Source organism: Pezoporus wallicus, unplaced genomic scaffold, assembly GCF_028554395.1.
Source record: "Pezoporus wallicus isolate ANWC-B61680 ecotype Strahan unplaced genomic scaffold, APGP_CSIRO_Pwel_v1 contig_5069, whole genome shotgun sequence".
NCBI classification, from domain to species: domain Eukaryota; kingdom Metazoa; phylum Chordata; class Aves; order Psittaciformes; family Psittacidae; genus Pezoporus; species Pezoporus wallicus.
Genome location: NW_026642361.1, coordinates 5,092,650 through 5,108,075, shown reverse-complemented (window position 1 = coordinate 5,108,075; position 15,426 = coordinate 5,092,650). Strand labels below are relative to the sequence as shown.

Below are 15,426 nucleotides of genomic sequence, written 5' to 3'. Positions count from 1 at the left end.
GCGTCAAGATTTTGGCTGTCCTTTCTGCTCTGGCCTGTCACCTTGTCCTCTTCATACATTGAAAAATTTCACCAACCATAGGTGGTCTTAACCCCCCAAAAGACCACAAATGAAAAAGCATGTTAATGCTGTCCCCAAAATATGATACTTCAGATCTGTCTGTTATGCTCTGTTTTTTCCACAGTAAAAAAAAAAACCACAGGAATACATTCCCAGCTTTCAGATAAAAGTGTCAAATTCATTAATTAGCTGTCAAATTAATACTAAGTCTAACCTTCCATTCCACTTTCTGTTCTTCTTAATACTGTATTTGAAAATGGGGATCCTGACAATACAGCAGAAAAAGACATCTTTCCTCCAGTCATCACAGTAGCAGCATCATAGAGATGTGAGACTTCCTAGAAGCATTGCACATGACATATTTAATTCATATAGTGCACACTTGAAATAGATATTTTAAGGAACACATGTATTAATGAATTAAATGGACAGCATGTGAAGGAATCAGGCTAGACTTCTCAGTTTCAGCATTTGGGAGATGTCCTACCAGCTGGCTGCTGTGAAGTAGCAAACTTGCCAAGACTACAGACTGCTGACATACTTCGGGATCAAAGGAGAAGATGAAGAACCTGGAAGACAGCAACAGTTTGAGAAATTAAATAATAAGATTGTCACAACAGACTTTCTTGACATAATTCCAGTGGGTCCTTAAGCATGTAATACTAGTATCATTAGGTTTTTCACTAAAAGGCTAATCATGACAAAGATTTGTTTGATTTGGGGAAAAAAAACGGAAGTTGGTTTCATGTCTGCAAAAGTCCCACAGTTTGAAGCTATTGCTACCAAGTTTAGTTCATTTACTGATTCTGTCATTCTGAATGCCTTCTTCCCCATGCATCTGACAGGTGCTTGAAATACTACTACAAAACAATGACATGGAAATTCAAGCCATCATCCTTTTGCACAAATGTATCATCTTCAGAAGCACCTACATTATTCTGGAGTCAAGGCAATTTCACTCAGAGGAGTGAAAGGATGGGGTGATATTCTCCCCCAGGGGAGCATCAAAAGCTGTAGCCTCTGTTGGGGTCACTCACATACTCTCCCATCCAAATGCGGTGCCCGTTGAGCTGATGTCTTCACAGTACAATACCTTTCACAGGTGGGATGTAGGGTCTTTCCCAACAGCCAGAGAAAATGGCTTTTATCTACTTATAGTACGAGGGAGAAGTTGGGCCAGCAACTCCATTATCCACCATCTCCCAGTAAAACACTGAGAGGGTTCATTCTTGCCAGGTCATAAATAGAAGAAGTAGATAAACTCTCGGTCAATAGTAAAATATTTCAAGTTTCAAATTCACTGTGGCTTTTTTTCACACCCAATTTCTTGCAAAGTTTGGCAGTTGCCTGCTTCCCCATCCTGGCAGTTGCCTGTGTGTGTAGGAAAACCCATGTCTTGGCAAGAAAGAAGCACATGACCAGAAGTGCTCAAGCCTGATGAGAGTTAGTCTTCACCTTTAAAAGACTACAGGTCTTCCTATATTGCTTCTTTTAAAGAATTACACAGTTGTAGCTGCCTCCATTCACTGTATTTTGCACCTCAGCTCTGCCTTCTGCCTGCATCTACCCAGGGATTAGGATAGGAACTGAGCATCTGCAAAGGGTGAACTATAAGCACTGAGTGAGTTTCCACGTAAACAGCACCATGCTTATACAGCATAGCTCACTACAAGTTGTGCTTACGTGTGGTGACTCTTCATCTAGGTGCCTGAAGTGTCTTCATTTTCTCCTTTATATTGAAGATCTGTTTTGATTTGTTGCCTCTCTCTTGTGAAACCAGTATTGCAAAAATCCTTGGAGCTTGGTTCTGATGTGCATCTCTGACCATGTGCACAGCTGCACGGTCTCAAACCTCAGCTGGGTTCTCATGACCTGTCTCTGCTAACCCCAGAGTGCTGCTCTGTTACTCCTTCTGCCACTCAATCAGCATAGTAGCTCCATGCTGTACTGAAGGGATGCTCAAGCTTGGGTCAGCCTGTGCTGGAGCTTTTCACGTGCACCTCCATCCTGCAGAGCACCACCTCTGCCTTCTCGGCACAGTAACAAATGGAGAGGCTTTTTGGTGTTGGGTTTTTTTTTTTTGGTTGGTTCTCCTTTTTTTCTTTTAATATTGTGTGAGAGGCAGAACCAATCTTGTGATGACTGAAATGGTCTGCAGAAGGTGCAGATTATATTGTGTGTATGTATGTTTTGGTCTGCTTAAGTAGACTACCTTGGGCAGGAGCAGTAGGATAATATTTGCCATACAGTTGTGAGGCAAAAGGAGCCATGAAGTGAGAAGAAATGATTTTATAGATCTATTCCATAAATCAAGCCCCCAAAGGCCCCACCATTCCTGACTGTCCCTGCCCACCCTCCCAGGTCTGCCCCTACCCTACCCACCCCATGTCAGCCCCAGGGGCTGTCAGTGAAGACACATCGGGGCCTGCCCTTCCTATCCTGTACCCACCCCTGGGGATGTGCTTGATGCTGGGGCTAGACTCCCCCCCTCTCCTGGACTTCCAGGTGCCCAGGCAGCAGCAGATCTGCTGCTTTGTCTGGAGCTGTGGGAGCTGTGGGAGCTGTGGGGCAGGGTGCTAGGAAGAATTACTGGGTTAAAAACTGAGAATACCAGAACTTGGCTGTCAGGAAAAATGAAGATATTCATAAGAAACTAAGTATACAGCTACTAGTTCTGTATTACATTTCATTTCACCTTCACAGAATTATCCCTTCCCCCTCTGAGACTGGCAGGGACTGGGTTAGTGTTAGACAGGGGAGCTCACATCAATGCAACAGCCAGAATATTCTCAGCTGCAATATGCTGACCTGCAGCATCATAGATGAAATTGATTATTTTTGCTGTCAGCTCCCTCCTGCTCTATTAAAATTCAATTTTATGGTGCAACATTCCCTATGGATGTGTTTAGTTGTTTGTTTCCAAGACAGGCTGAAAGCATGTATGTGCTTCTAGCAAATGCTGAAACCTGAGAGAAATAGCTTGTAAATCATCAGCAGCAGGCTGCAGTATGATAAACTGCTTGCTTTTTTGTTACCATATAATATGCAACCATTTGTAACAGTTTTAAAGCCAAGCTATATACTCTCTATTAAATACCATTCTGTGTGCCAAGCCTTTTAGTTCCGCTGTATTAAATTGTGATTAGGCCTTTTTTCTTTATTTTTTAGGAATGCTAAAAGCATCAACCCTGAATGAAGCCCAAGGTGACCAAGGTCGTGATCCTGCAATTTCCCAAGTGTGGCCAGGTCCCGTTACCGCCAAGATGAGCAGTTAGCTCTGTGAAATCTCCCAAGTGGTGGCGCTTTTGAGACCATGGGCTGAAACAGTCTTAAACTGTGCAGCAATTTAAGGGAAGTCTGTCTCATCGAGCTGTAGGAACCATCAGTGCTATTTTGACTGTTACCTCAGTATATGAAGGGAAATAACACAGGCATAGCATTAGCATGTAGAGAGATTTTTTTTCCAGAAAACAATCATGAAAAAGGACTAAATCATCCACCTGTTCCTGGAATTATCACATTTCCCGTGTTTTGTGATGTTTCTGATTAGGCATTGGTTTTGATTTTCATCTGCAAGCTCAGAAAGGCAGACTTGGCATAGTGCATCTATAGATTTCCATCCTCCCCTAACCCAGATCTTCGCATAGCAGATCAGAGCTGCATAAACAAGGCTCTCAGCTCTAATGTGACAGCTCAGTTCTGCACTTATTCTAAAAACAGTGCCACTGGTTCATTTCCTGCAGCTCCTAGACTTGATTATAGTGGCTATACGCCTCCTATACATTTTGATGTCTTTAGAAATTCCCAAGCACACCGTATAAACATACAACTGACTGAGCCCCAGTTTTCTTTTTAAAAATAATTAATATTTCATTATGCTGCATGATGTTTAACATCTTGTGCTAAGTATTAGTGATGCATGTTTGAGTTCGCAGTTCAGATTTACTCAGGAGGAGTGGGGAAGAAGGCAGCTTTCCCTCTGAGTACCCCTGTCCATGCTGTGTACGCTCTAGGTTACAACTGAGGGAGCAGACATCAGACAATAGTTCAGTTGGGATTTTTCCAACACTTTTACCCCTGTTCTAGGAGCATTGCTGATACTGTATGGTATCTAAAACTGCCTGGCATGATATACAGTGGTATTTGAGAAATAGTAAAGGGTGGTATAAGTAGACACTGTGTCTGACTTTCCTCTCTTCACAACAATGTAAATCAAGATGACCACGACTGAAACTCAGAAGCAAATTCATGGCTACAAAACAAAAATTCATGGATACAAAATTGGTGTAAGAGCACTGCCAGGATTTCTGTTCGGATCCTCAGAAACAAACTGCCCAACGTAGCCACTGCAACTATTCCTCTTCATTGGCTGTGCTGAGGACCCTGACTGTGCTCAGTAGTGAGGCAAATCACACCACCCGCTGCTCTCTTGTCCTAACAGCGCTGACTGACGTGCTGTGGCATGTTACATAGTCACGCAGTTGAGTTGCTGCTGTCCCCAGCCAGTCTGGCTGACAGATGCGACTACCTCTGACTAAGGACACCAGGTCCCCTCATGAATCCTCTTCTGAAGCGCCATGGGTTTCAGCCCAGAATACACTGAAGATTCACACTACCTTGTAAGAGAGCTGGAGCCTGCAGTGGTTCAGAGTCTGTCCCACAGTGAGGTCTGTCTTCCAAGGGTAGCCACCCTCTCTCAAGAGGGCAAGGCAAACCGTTGTGAGTAAAACCAGGTTTAGTCACTCAGGTTGTGTTCACACTGACACAACTGTAAGAGCTCTGAAATGTTATCACAGAAGCAGTGACTACAGGAGGCACTGTATCAACCAAATTCATTACCTTTGATTTCTAGTACCAATGCTGAATATTTAATGTTCTCTTAATGTACTTGCTTTGAGAGTATTTTCAGATGGGTTGTATTTTTTATAGACAAATTGCATGGAGCTGTTTGGGCAGAGTGATGCTCAGTAAACTATCCCCGTTTTCCCTCCACTGTAGCTTTTGCTAAGGAGGAATTATTTGTGTTGTCCTTATAAAAAGTGGCTCTAGTTTGACTTTAGGTATTAGGTATTGTTGCAGATTATCTTAAGTTTCACTGTATCTTTCTTTATTTTGTGTGTGTTTGTGAACAATTATCTATAGGAATATCATGATTTAAGAATTTAGCCTTTATGTTAGCATGGGTTGCTGTGTTGCTTGAAATCCCTGTTCTCTGTAACATGTTAGCTTTAGTCCTTACCCTCTGGACCATAACCAAAACACCTAGAGTCTATTGTATATAGGATGAGTTATTTGACAACGTGGAAAGGTAGAAATCTAACCAGCCAACTTGGCAACAAAACTCACTTTGAAGGTGTCCTGAACTGAACTGCCTTCATTATAATACTACAAAACACACCCACATTCGAAAAGATCCTTGCCCCAGGTGAAGACCCTTCCTTCTTGCGAGTGGAGTAACAGAAGAGAATGACACTGCTGATACCAGAATGGTATGTATATCACTAACCAATCATCGTAACTTGTAGTTTTCATGTATAAATGTAACAATGAAATCAGCATGGGGTGTGCTTGATTTGGGGAAATTCCACCTAGCACTCAGCCCTGCAATAAAGAAGTGCTTGCTTCTTAATGCTACACTGGTATTAAGGAGTTTTATTCTCCTGACTTCTGGTGACAGTATCACCCTCTGCCAAGCACAGCGAAAGAGCTGTTTGTCACCAGTTTAAATATTTTTCTCAAAGCTGTTAAACTGCATTTTGGGGCATCACAGCCTATCTCAACCAAAGAAAGGAAACCCAGGAATGGTGTCATGATCCTGTCTCAGCTACAGCCACATACAGTAGGGACACCTCTTTTCAAAAAGAAAAATGGGCATACCAACAGAGTTGATTCTCCACAGCTTTGTTCATACTGGATGGGAAAAGTCACTTGTGAATCTCTCCCTGTAATGGAAAGCAGCTCACTAGTTTCACCTGAATTTTCTCTCTGGTTGTTTCCTGCTATGAGAGAAGATTTGGTGAGTAAGAGATTCTAAAGATGCTGAGGGCCTACAGCATGGGATTAAAATGAAATTACTGAAACAAGTTTCACTGTCTCCTTCCAATAGCCAAAAATGGGAGACATTGGTGGCAGTGCAGTATATGAGTTGTGCTGTCATAGCTTAGAGAGTGAGCTTCAACCAGGCAGATGTTAGAACAATGAAAAGATGCTGGTACTCTCAGAGAAGCAAACCCTACACAGCCTGTAAAAGGTATGTTTCTGAGCCAAGTGCGTATTTAAACACTCAGGAACATGGTAACTGTTACCACTGTAGTTAGCCCTGCAGAAACATGTAATGGAAATGCTTTCAAAACCCAGCAGCAGGAACAGACTGGAGGGGAGGCCACCTGTGGGGTTCAGTAACCCAAACTCATCGGTTTTTAGCTGCCAAAACTGGTCCAAACTGTGTGAGAACCGGATGCTCTCCATCTGGGAGTGAATGCAGAAAGAAAAGCATGAACCTGGGTAAACCCAAGCAGAATGACATGTTTCATACGTTTGTTTTGGTATACACAGTTAGATGGATGGATGTCATTTCCAATACAGAAAACACTAGACTCAGACAGTAATTTGGTTAGAAAATGCAGTGTAGATTGTGAATAATGAAGATAATTACTCATAGTTCCTCTGTAAATACTCAGAGAACAGGAACACAATGTGGTGCTCCCAGGTATTTTAGCCCCTCGTTATATTTTTTGGGGTGTCTATGCAAGGGAAAACTTCAGAGATGACTCAGTATGGTGGCAAATCCATCTCATGGTGTATTAATTAGAACAGGATTAATGAAAACTACGTATGAAAAGTGAAGGACAAACACAGATCTGTAGATACTCATTCTTTTAGGGTTAGTTAGGGTATTTTTGACTTAGCACCTATTTTTGTACTGAGACATTCTAATATGTTCATGTTAAGTTTTGCCTTGCCAGGAGAGCAAATACTTAGCTTTAACTGCAATATTTAGTTGCAATGGAAAATACTGTTTACTCACAGTTTTAATCAGTTTAAATGGCAAAAACATAATACAAAACTGCTACTAAGACATGTATGTTAAATGCTTTTAATTTCACTGCTACATTTCACAGTTTAATGGAGACAGGAGCTAAAATAGCTGCACAGTCATCCCTAGTACTGATCTACACATGTGGGGGTGTGTTCTAGAAATACATCTTGTCTCTTCCAAAGGTTTTTTTCCCTAATAGTTTGATAGAAAAGGTAAAACTCATGCTGCAGAATGGAGAATCATAAGATTTCTGCTGTTGACTCCGCAGCTCAGCAGTGTTTTGGCTTGCCTGAAAATTAAAAGGTGTCCAGAACTTGTCCCCTTTTTCACAGCTAATTAATGTAAGCCAAAACAAATGGAAGAAAATCTGTGTCCGTGGTATTGGTGACCTGTGTCTTCCTTTTGTCAGATTGGAATCTAAAATAATTTTCTAGTGCATGCAGTACTTAGCCAATATTACAGACCTGCTTAGTAAGTAGCGCTGGATAAAACCTCTGGTCAATATGTGAAACAGTTCACTTACCAGCCATGGACCACTGAGTGCAACCATGCAGAAGAATATTTTCTCTCATTGATCAACAATAATTCCTGGCATTTACAAGGCATCTTTAACCTGACAGCCTTAAATTGCTCTGCAACAACACTAAATTCTCAGAGTACCTCTCTGAATTAGGTGACAAAGTACATAATTTACAAGTAAGCAAAGAAAACAGAAGGGTAAGATAATTTTTTGGTCAGATAGTGAATTTTTGGCAAAGTCCAGAAAAACATGTAACCTTTCAGCCTCCTAGATTTGTTGAAAAGGAGATGTCAACTTTGTTACTGAAGCAGATTAGGTTTGCATCTCCTGTTCATTCACTCTGTACTGATGTAAACCTGTCTATAATGCCAGCGCAATTATACATTCCTGTATTCTAGTTCTGCTGATACTGGTGGTAGAAGGGACACTTGGTTCTAAACAAGGATATGATTGGCTGCATGTGAATCACAGAATCACAGAATGGTTTGGGTTGGAAGGAACCTTAAAGGTCATCCAGTTCCAATCCCTCTGCTGCCATGGGCAGGGACACCTTTCATTAGACCAAGTTGCCCCAAGCCCAATCCAACCTGGCCTTGAACACTGCCAGGGATGGGGCAGCCACAGCTTCTCCGGGCATCCTGTGCCAGTGCCTCACCATCCTCACAGTAAAGAACTTCTTCCTGATGTCTAATCTAAATCTACCCTCTTTCACCTTAAAGCCATTTCCCCTTGTCCTGTCACTACATGTCCCTTAAAAAGTTCCTCTCCAGCTTTCTTTAGACCACCTTTAGGCACCAGAAGCTGCTCTAAGATCTCCCCAGAGCCTTCTCTTCTCCAGGCTGAACAAACTCAGCTCTCTCAGTCTGTCTTCGTAGCACAGATGCTACAGCCCTCTGAGCATCTTCATGGCCTCCTCTGAACTCATTCCAACAGCTCCATGGTCCTTTTGTGTTGGAGTCCCAGGGCTGAATGCAGTGCTGCAGCTGGGGTCTACACACACAGACAGAGTCTTAAGTTTAATTGCAAAAATTCTCTGTATAGATGTCTCTCAGAACAAAATTGGTTTCAAAGTGTGTAGACCTGTGAAGAACCAGCTATGAATACCTAAACAACTATCATTACAATGCAGTTCAGAGCCATGGGATGAAGCATAGCTTCTTCAGACTTGCAAGGCAAAATAGTCTGCATAGTAAAAATACTATAAAGATTATTGGCTACTTTATCATCCTTACTTTTATCATAAATATGAGTGAAGAACTGTTGTGATTGATGGAATTTCTATTTCTGGGGCGTGCAGGGGGCTGGAAACCCTCTTCTTCAGGCAAATCAGATTGCAAATTACATCTAAACACTGGTACATTTAGTATTACACACAGTCAAAAAAAGATCCTCTCCTATACACTCCGTGTCTTGTTCTGCTCATTTAGCACGTGACCACCTTGAACCATGCTTTGAGTCTGTGCTTTCAGGCCTGTTTCACACCATCAGTTTCTAAATCCTATGTCCTTCTTCTTCCTGACAAATGTAAATATATTTATACAGCAAAAAGATGCTTATGGCTTAACATTTTAATAACTCTGTAGTCAGTTTTTACTAGTGCTTCTCTGTTCCATTTTGTATGAGATACGAAAGAGTAACAAAGAGAACATCAGTGTGGGGTTTCAGGCTTATGAGCTTAACGTATTATGACACAACAGAATGTATTACCTAAAGTTCCTTTTCTCGTAAAGGCCAACGAGAGCACCATAGACATGACAATAAAAAGCAGTGGCCAAACCAGCTGTAACATTCTGTAATTGTAAAACCACTTTTTTTTTAAACAAAAATGTAATTTATACAAAAAAGTTTGAAATGAGGAGCGTTAGGATCCCTGATCTTGGCTGTATGTGTATTTGCGTATTACACAGCTTGTAAGCACAGAAATGATGGACTAAACAGAACCAAACCATTTTTCCCGCAGGATGTGCTTTGACCCGCGAACCCGCAGCAGAGAGCGCGGCCATCTGGATGGCATGTGTGACAGGATGCAAGGAATCACCCCTTCAGATGGGTACAAACGGTTGAGAGGAACCCCTGCCAGACACTGGGGAGAAGGGGGGGAGAGTCAAACATTCTTGAAGCTGAGAGGGAAAGCCTCGTAAACTCTTGATTTCTTCCTGTGCTCTCTTTAGTACCCAGTAGGCATCAAGATAACTTCACGAGAAAACCGGACAGGAATTACTTAGTCTGGAACCAAATCAGCATTAAACGTGCAGGGGAGCTTTTTTTTCACTCTCAGTCCAAATGATAATGAACTTAATTAAGCTGAAGCACCTCACAAAACCTAAATTAGTAAGTATCCATTTCAAGAGATACTGGTATCTCCAAAAAGTGACAGGCTCCTCCAAACAACAAAGTATCTACCAAACATTTGCTTTCTCTTTGGTTGGCGGCTGCCCGCCTCAGAGCCGCCCAGGGAGGCTGCGGCTCCACCCCAAGGGGCCAGGGCTGGGTAAGGCCGGCCTGAGGGAAAACAGGCTGGCGGGCAGCGAAGCTCTCCCGCCGGCGATCCGCCAGCTGCGGCCGTCCGCTTTGAGATCCGCTTTGAGATCCGCCGCGGACTCCGCCGCAGGGCTCCGAGGCCCGTTATCGCCGCCGCCCGCGGCTCCCGTAGGGGCGGTGCTCCCAGGGCGGCTCTCCGGCACCGCCCCTACGGGAGCGGCGGTCGCCGGCGGCGCTGACCGGCAGCCTGCGGCGGCGGAGCCAGCCCCACATGCCGCGCTGCCGCACACCTCCTCAGCAAGGCACGGGCCACCCGGCGACTGCACACCCTCCTCCCCCAGGGCGGGTGAGACAGTAGGCGCAGCGGGCGCGCGCACATTACCCGGCATGCAGCGGGCGCCGCGCTCGCACCAAGATGGCGGCGCCGCTAGAGGAGTACGAGAAAGAAGCGGGTTGCGTCCCCATCCTGCACCCGGAGGTGAGGGCACCCCGCCGGGAGGCGGTGACGGGCGGGTTCGGGGCGCGGTCGGGACGGCGCCCAGCCGCGGGAAGGGTGGCGGTGCGAGGCAAGCGGGCGGGGTGCGTGGAAGGCGGGAGGTGCGCCGCCGCCTCCTCCCGCTGCCGGCCTGGGTGTGCGCGGCGGCGGTCGGGGAGGGCAGGGCCGGGTCGGGTCGGACCGCGGCAGGGAGGTGGCTATGTGGAAGCAAGATACGGGTACTGGTGGAGGGGCACAGGGCTGCAGGCTCTCCTGTGGTGCCCTCCCTGGCGGTGGTGGTCTCGCCCGGGACCGTGCCGGGGGCTGAGGCGGGCGGTGGGGGCCCGGTTACCTCCCGGCCCGCGGCTACCCTGCGGGCAGAGCAGCCCCAGGTGGTGCCGCAGCCCTGGCGTCCCCGACCAGCAGCGCTCGGTGCCCGGCCAGGCTCGGCGGCCGGCCTCGCCGCCCCTGGGGGTGCTGTGGCCCGTTAGCCCGGGGGACGCGGTTCGGAGGAGGAGGAATAAATGTTGCGTTTTGCTGGCAGCGGCCTGCTCATCTGGCCTGCTCCCATCCAGCCCAGCGCTCCCCGGGTGGCGTGGGGTTTATTTTGAAAGGTAAAAGTCTGTCATTTCCAACGTGTTGGACAGGCAGTGGGAGGAATGCTTATAGGTGATGTGTGGAGGTCGCTTCGTGACACATTTTTGCCCTTCTTTTGTGCCACCTACCTCTGTCAGCAGCGTGAGCATTCTTCAGGACCGGTGCGATTGTTTTGAAATGTATTTTAAACAGTTTAGAAAATCTCTTACGTGTGGGCTTGTCACCTGATACATTAAGGATTGTAAGAATTGATTTTTCAGCCTACGAGAAAGATTAGTGCGTATGCCAGGCTCCAGTTTTTGCGAAGCAGATGGTACTCTTGTTCCTTAAACAACATCTCAAAGACACTTTTAGTTTTCTTGATGACTGAAGAGGCTTTATAGGCCTCTATGCAGTTGTGTATCCTACCCACTCCTCTCTACCTCTCCAAACTGTGCTTGCTTATGACTTTAAAATAGACCTGTCTGTTCAGAAAGTTAACTAGCAAAGCGATGCAAATAAGTGTCTTGATATATATATTTTGCAATTTTATTTTTTTAAAGTGATGTGCAAAGGCTGTTGCTACATATTCCTTCAGACTAACTGGAGAAGTACTCTCATTTGCAGTGTCTAATGTTTTTCAGAAGTTACAGAAGTTTTCAGTAATGATCCAGATTGTTGGATGTTGATGCTCTTTGAAAAAAAATGCTGTTAACTTGTGGAAACTTTAGATGGGCACTCTGAAACTATAAAATAGATAAGAATCATCTGCAGGCTGTTAGAAAACAATTATGTTCCCAAGATCGAAGACAGTATTTGTTAAATTAACTTTGAATGATTACTATGTGGAGAACAAATATGTCTCAGTTTAAATTGGGGGTTTTCACTGGTTGAGCAGTCTGGTAGAATTTTATACTGTTGCTTTGGTGTCTAAGGCTGAATGTGTGTACAAAAGATACAGAAAGAAGTTAATAGATACTGTGTTCTGTAACACCAGTGTGAATCTTTTAATAGACAATAAATATCACTTGTCTATCTTGTCTTGAAGGGGTTTTACTTGATTTTGCTGGAAATGCTGAGTGTTATTTGACTATATCTTATTCAGAGGGTAGTACTTAAATGGATTTGAGTGGGTGTCCCTTAGTCCTTAAAAATCCCTTTGTGCGGATAAGCTTTAAAAGAGAAGGATGTTTTTAATGCTGGTGGTGAGACTGGCTGTTAAAAGAGCATTTCTGGAGTGCCTGTTAAAAGCATGAGGATTTGTTACCGTAGCAGTATTGTCACAGGACCTGCCCTCTGAACAATGTAGTGCAACTGTGCTCAGTCATTTTTGAAGGTCAGGGGCCTTAATACTCAGTGATTTCCACTTTTAAAGAAAATAGCACCATATCCTTATGTAAGTAGTGACGTTGGAGCATATAATCAGTGCTTACATTTGTATACGTAAAAAAAATGATGCTTTTTATAGGACTGTCAAAATCTCATGATTTCTTACATTTCCTTCTCCTGTTACCTGTCATGCAGCTTTTTCAGATATTTTTCCATGTGTGTATTTTTTTTTATTTTTAAATGAGACTTTCACTTCTTACTGTCTTTTTGTTTTGACTAATTTGTATTACATTCCAAGTTTTTTGATGGGCTTTTTTGGAAAGGAAATTTTTTCTTTCATATGGGCTCTATGGCTTGCATTTTGCCATGAGATATTGTGAATATAGTATTAACATTGTAGGGAAGATGTTCTTAGGACCAGTGGGAAAAAAATACCAGAGTGCTGTAAGATCTTTGTAAGATCTCAATGTTTATTTGTGAAGGGTTCATCTGAAAGTGGTGATTCAAGTAATTCTGATGAGAAGAGGTACAAACACTGATGAAAATATGAGTGCTTTAGGAAACTGATGATGTGGCTACTTTTAGTGGGTTTTGTGTAGTATCTTTCTGATTAAGTTCGTGGGCCTCTCTCCATCCCACGTGAAAGCAAGCTGAACTTATATAATAGACTCTTGCTTCAAAGGATATTTATTCTCTCATTCTGGCCACAAGCTCAGTTTAGTATGTCAGTGTAGATCCCACTGTTTTCTACCAGTAGTGTTGCAAGGTGACTAGTGGAACAGCGAAGCATATAAATATTTTTAGTGGGGAAGTACAGTAACATAAATTGCTCATGTAATACAGAATGATCTTATAGTATATAATAAATGGGTGGAAAAATGCTGGCTAACTAATCTTGGAAATAGTTGCTAGACAGAATTATTCCTGAAAGTCTTAGAGGAGTTAGTCTACTAGACTGAAGACTTTTTTCATGAATTAATTGGAAGTAATAACAAAATGGCCATTAATATACCTTGCAGGCGAACACAATGGGTAGGTGCTAAGCAGGGAGGACAGCACAACTGTACAAAACCGTCTAGAATTCATCTGAAGTTGTTCTAGTAAAACAAAGTGCACCTTAGTGTAGCCATATTCAAAGTAATGCATTGAAGGTAAGGAAAGTAAGCATGGGATTGTATCCCCATCTTTATTGACTGGTAGGATATAAATATGAACAAGCAGCTCAGCAGAAGCTCCCAGTATAATGCTTTGATTAAAAAAATATGTAATGTATTCCTTATCTTTTTTTTTTTTTTTCCCCCTAAGCGTGGTTTACTGATGAGAGCAAGGAGAGCATGTTGGCTGAGCATGTGATAACACTAAAGATGAAGTTTTGTCTTTAAAAGTCATTGTTAAACAAGGAGGAGTGTGGAAAAGAGTTAAGAAACAGTTTAATAATGCCTTAATGCTTAAAAAGCCCCTCTTCATATTAGCAGAAATAGTGAGAAGCATCTTTTCTTTCTTCACCCCCCCCCCCCCCCCCCCCCCCCGTGTGACTACTTTCATACTGAGATGCAGTGCTTTATTCAGTTTATACCTAACAAGATCCAGTGGCTGGAGAGTGAAGCTGAATGGCATCAAACTGAAAAGAAGAATGGTAAACAGTGAGGATGAGTAGTCATTGTAAGGAAAAAAGGAGGACAGGGCTGGATTTAACCAGCTCTTAATGTTTTCAGCTTGAGTTTGGATGTCTTTCTACAGACCAGATGGGAGCTTTCGACTTCCGGACATGGATAAGTGTTGTGTTTCAAATCTGTGAATATAAGTGAGTGTAGACGTTTGGGGTGACTGATTCTGTGGGTGATATGCCACCTCTTACATATACTTGAATCCTTCAGCAGGATTGTGGAGTGCATGGATGACCAAAGAGAGGAAGTCCTGTGGGTGTATATCTCAAGATGTACATGGTGTTGGCTGCCCTGCAGTGTGATATGGTAGCTCGAAGAGAGGCAGAGCCTCCATATGGTGCCTGGGATGGCACAGTAACACAATGCTGTATAGTGCCTGTTAGTTTGTTTACTTCTCCCAGTGTTCAGGTTTCTGGTGACAGTTACCAGCAAGCTCTCCTTCCATTTATACAGTGTAGCCCTAGTATGAGAATGCTGCTCAATACTGTTAGCGCTTTTTATTCTTTGAGTAAATGATGTTAGTAGGCCTTCTGACTTTAAATTCTTCAGATCTTCTAATCAAGAACAACTTCCTGAGTATTGTGTGGGAAGTGATGGGCTTTGATGCTTTATTTCGAAATCTGAGGAGGGGGGTTGGAAATCTTTAAAAGACTGATTTTGTTTGTATTACTCCTTTTTGTTTGGAAAATATTCTTGGTGTGTGTGGCCTAATATGTCCTGAACTGCCAAAGGCGTTTCAGCTGTTCAGGCTGTGTCTCCTCCAAAATGGTAAGAATTATTACTGGGAAGGAAGATCTGTTTTGTTACTGCTGTGTAGTGCATCCACCATTGTCCTTAGGCTTATGGAGTATGTTTGAGAGAGGTGGAAGTTATCAATTAATCCCAGCTGAAACACTTAATTTCAATCTTTGTTTCTCTCTCTGTGGTTCAATTTGTAACTACCTGGGAAGTTAGAAGCACAGTATCTCCTTGAAATCTTTGGCGGTGGTGTGAAGAAGATAGGTAAACTTATTGTAGATAGCTTTGGCTGAAATTTCTTCTGTTTAAAATGCCAGTGAAAGGCTTGATTTTATAGTCCATCTATATCTCCTGTGGAATTCTGTTGATTTCTTGTGGGGCTGTATGAGGGTGCAGTTTGTTCTTAATTGTTCTGTAAAGGTATGGGACTTTAGTTAGGATCACTCCAGGGACTAAGTTTACACCTGTGAGCTTATTCAAAGACCAGTTATTTTTTACTGGTATTACTAAAAGAGGAGGATGGAACCATGAAGTGTCAGGC

General features: G+C 43.3%; 1 protein-coding gene and 1 long non-coding RNA gene across 2 annotated transcripts in view; one reads left to right on the top strand and one right to left on the bottom strand.

Annotated features, from left to right (window-relative positions):
- Positions 1-403: 403 nt before the first annotated feature.
- On the bottom strand, positions 404-7,383 carry LOC130609967 (uncharacterized). Its single transcript, XR_008974926.1, has 2 exons — positions 5,938-7,383; positions 404-629 (listed from the first exon to the last, which is right to left on the bottom strand). It is a non-coding gene; the product is annotated as an uncharacterized LOC130609967 (long non-coding RNA).
- Positions 7,384-10,440: 3,057 nt separating this feature from the next.
- The window catches only part of ZDHHC17 (zinc finger DHHC-type palmitoyltransferase 17), a 75,220-nt gene continuing 70,234 nt past the window's right edge, over positions 10,441-15,426 (top strand). Inside the window, exon 1 of the mRNA XM_057429549.1 lies at positions 10,441-10,578. Within this exon, the coding sequence (XP_057285532.1) occupies positions 10,516-10,578 (63 nt within the window). The 5' untranslated portion in view covers positions 10,441-10,515. The remainder of the gene's footprint in view (positions 10,579-15,426) is intronic.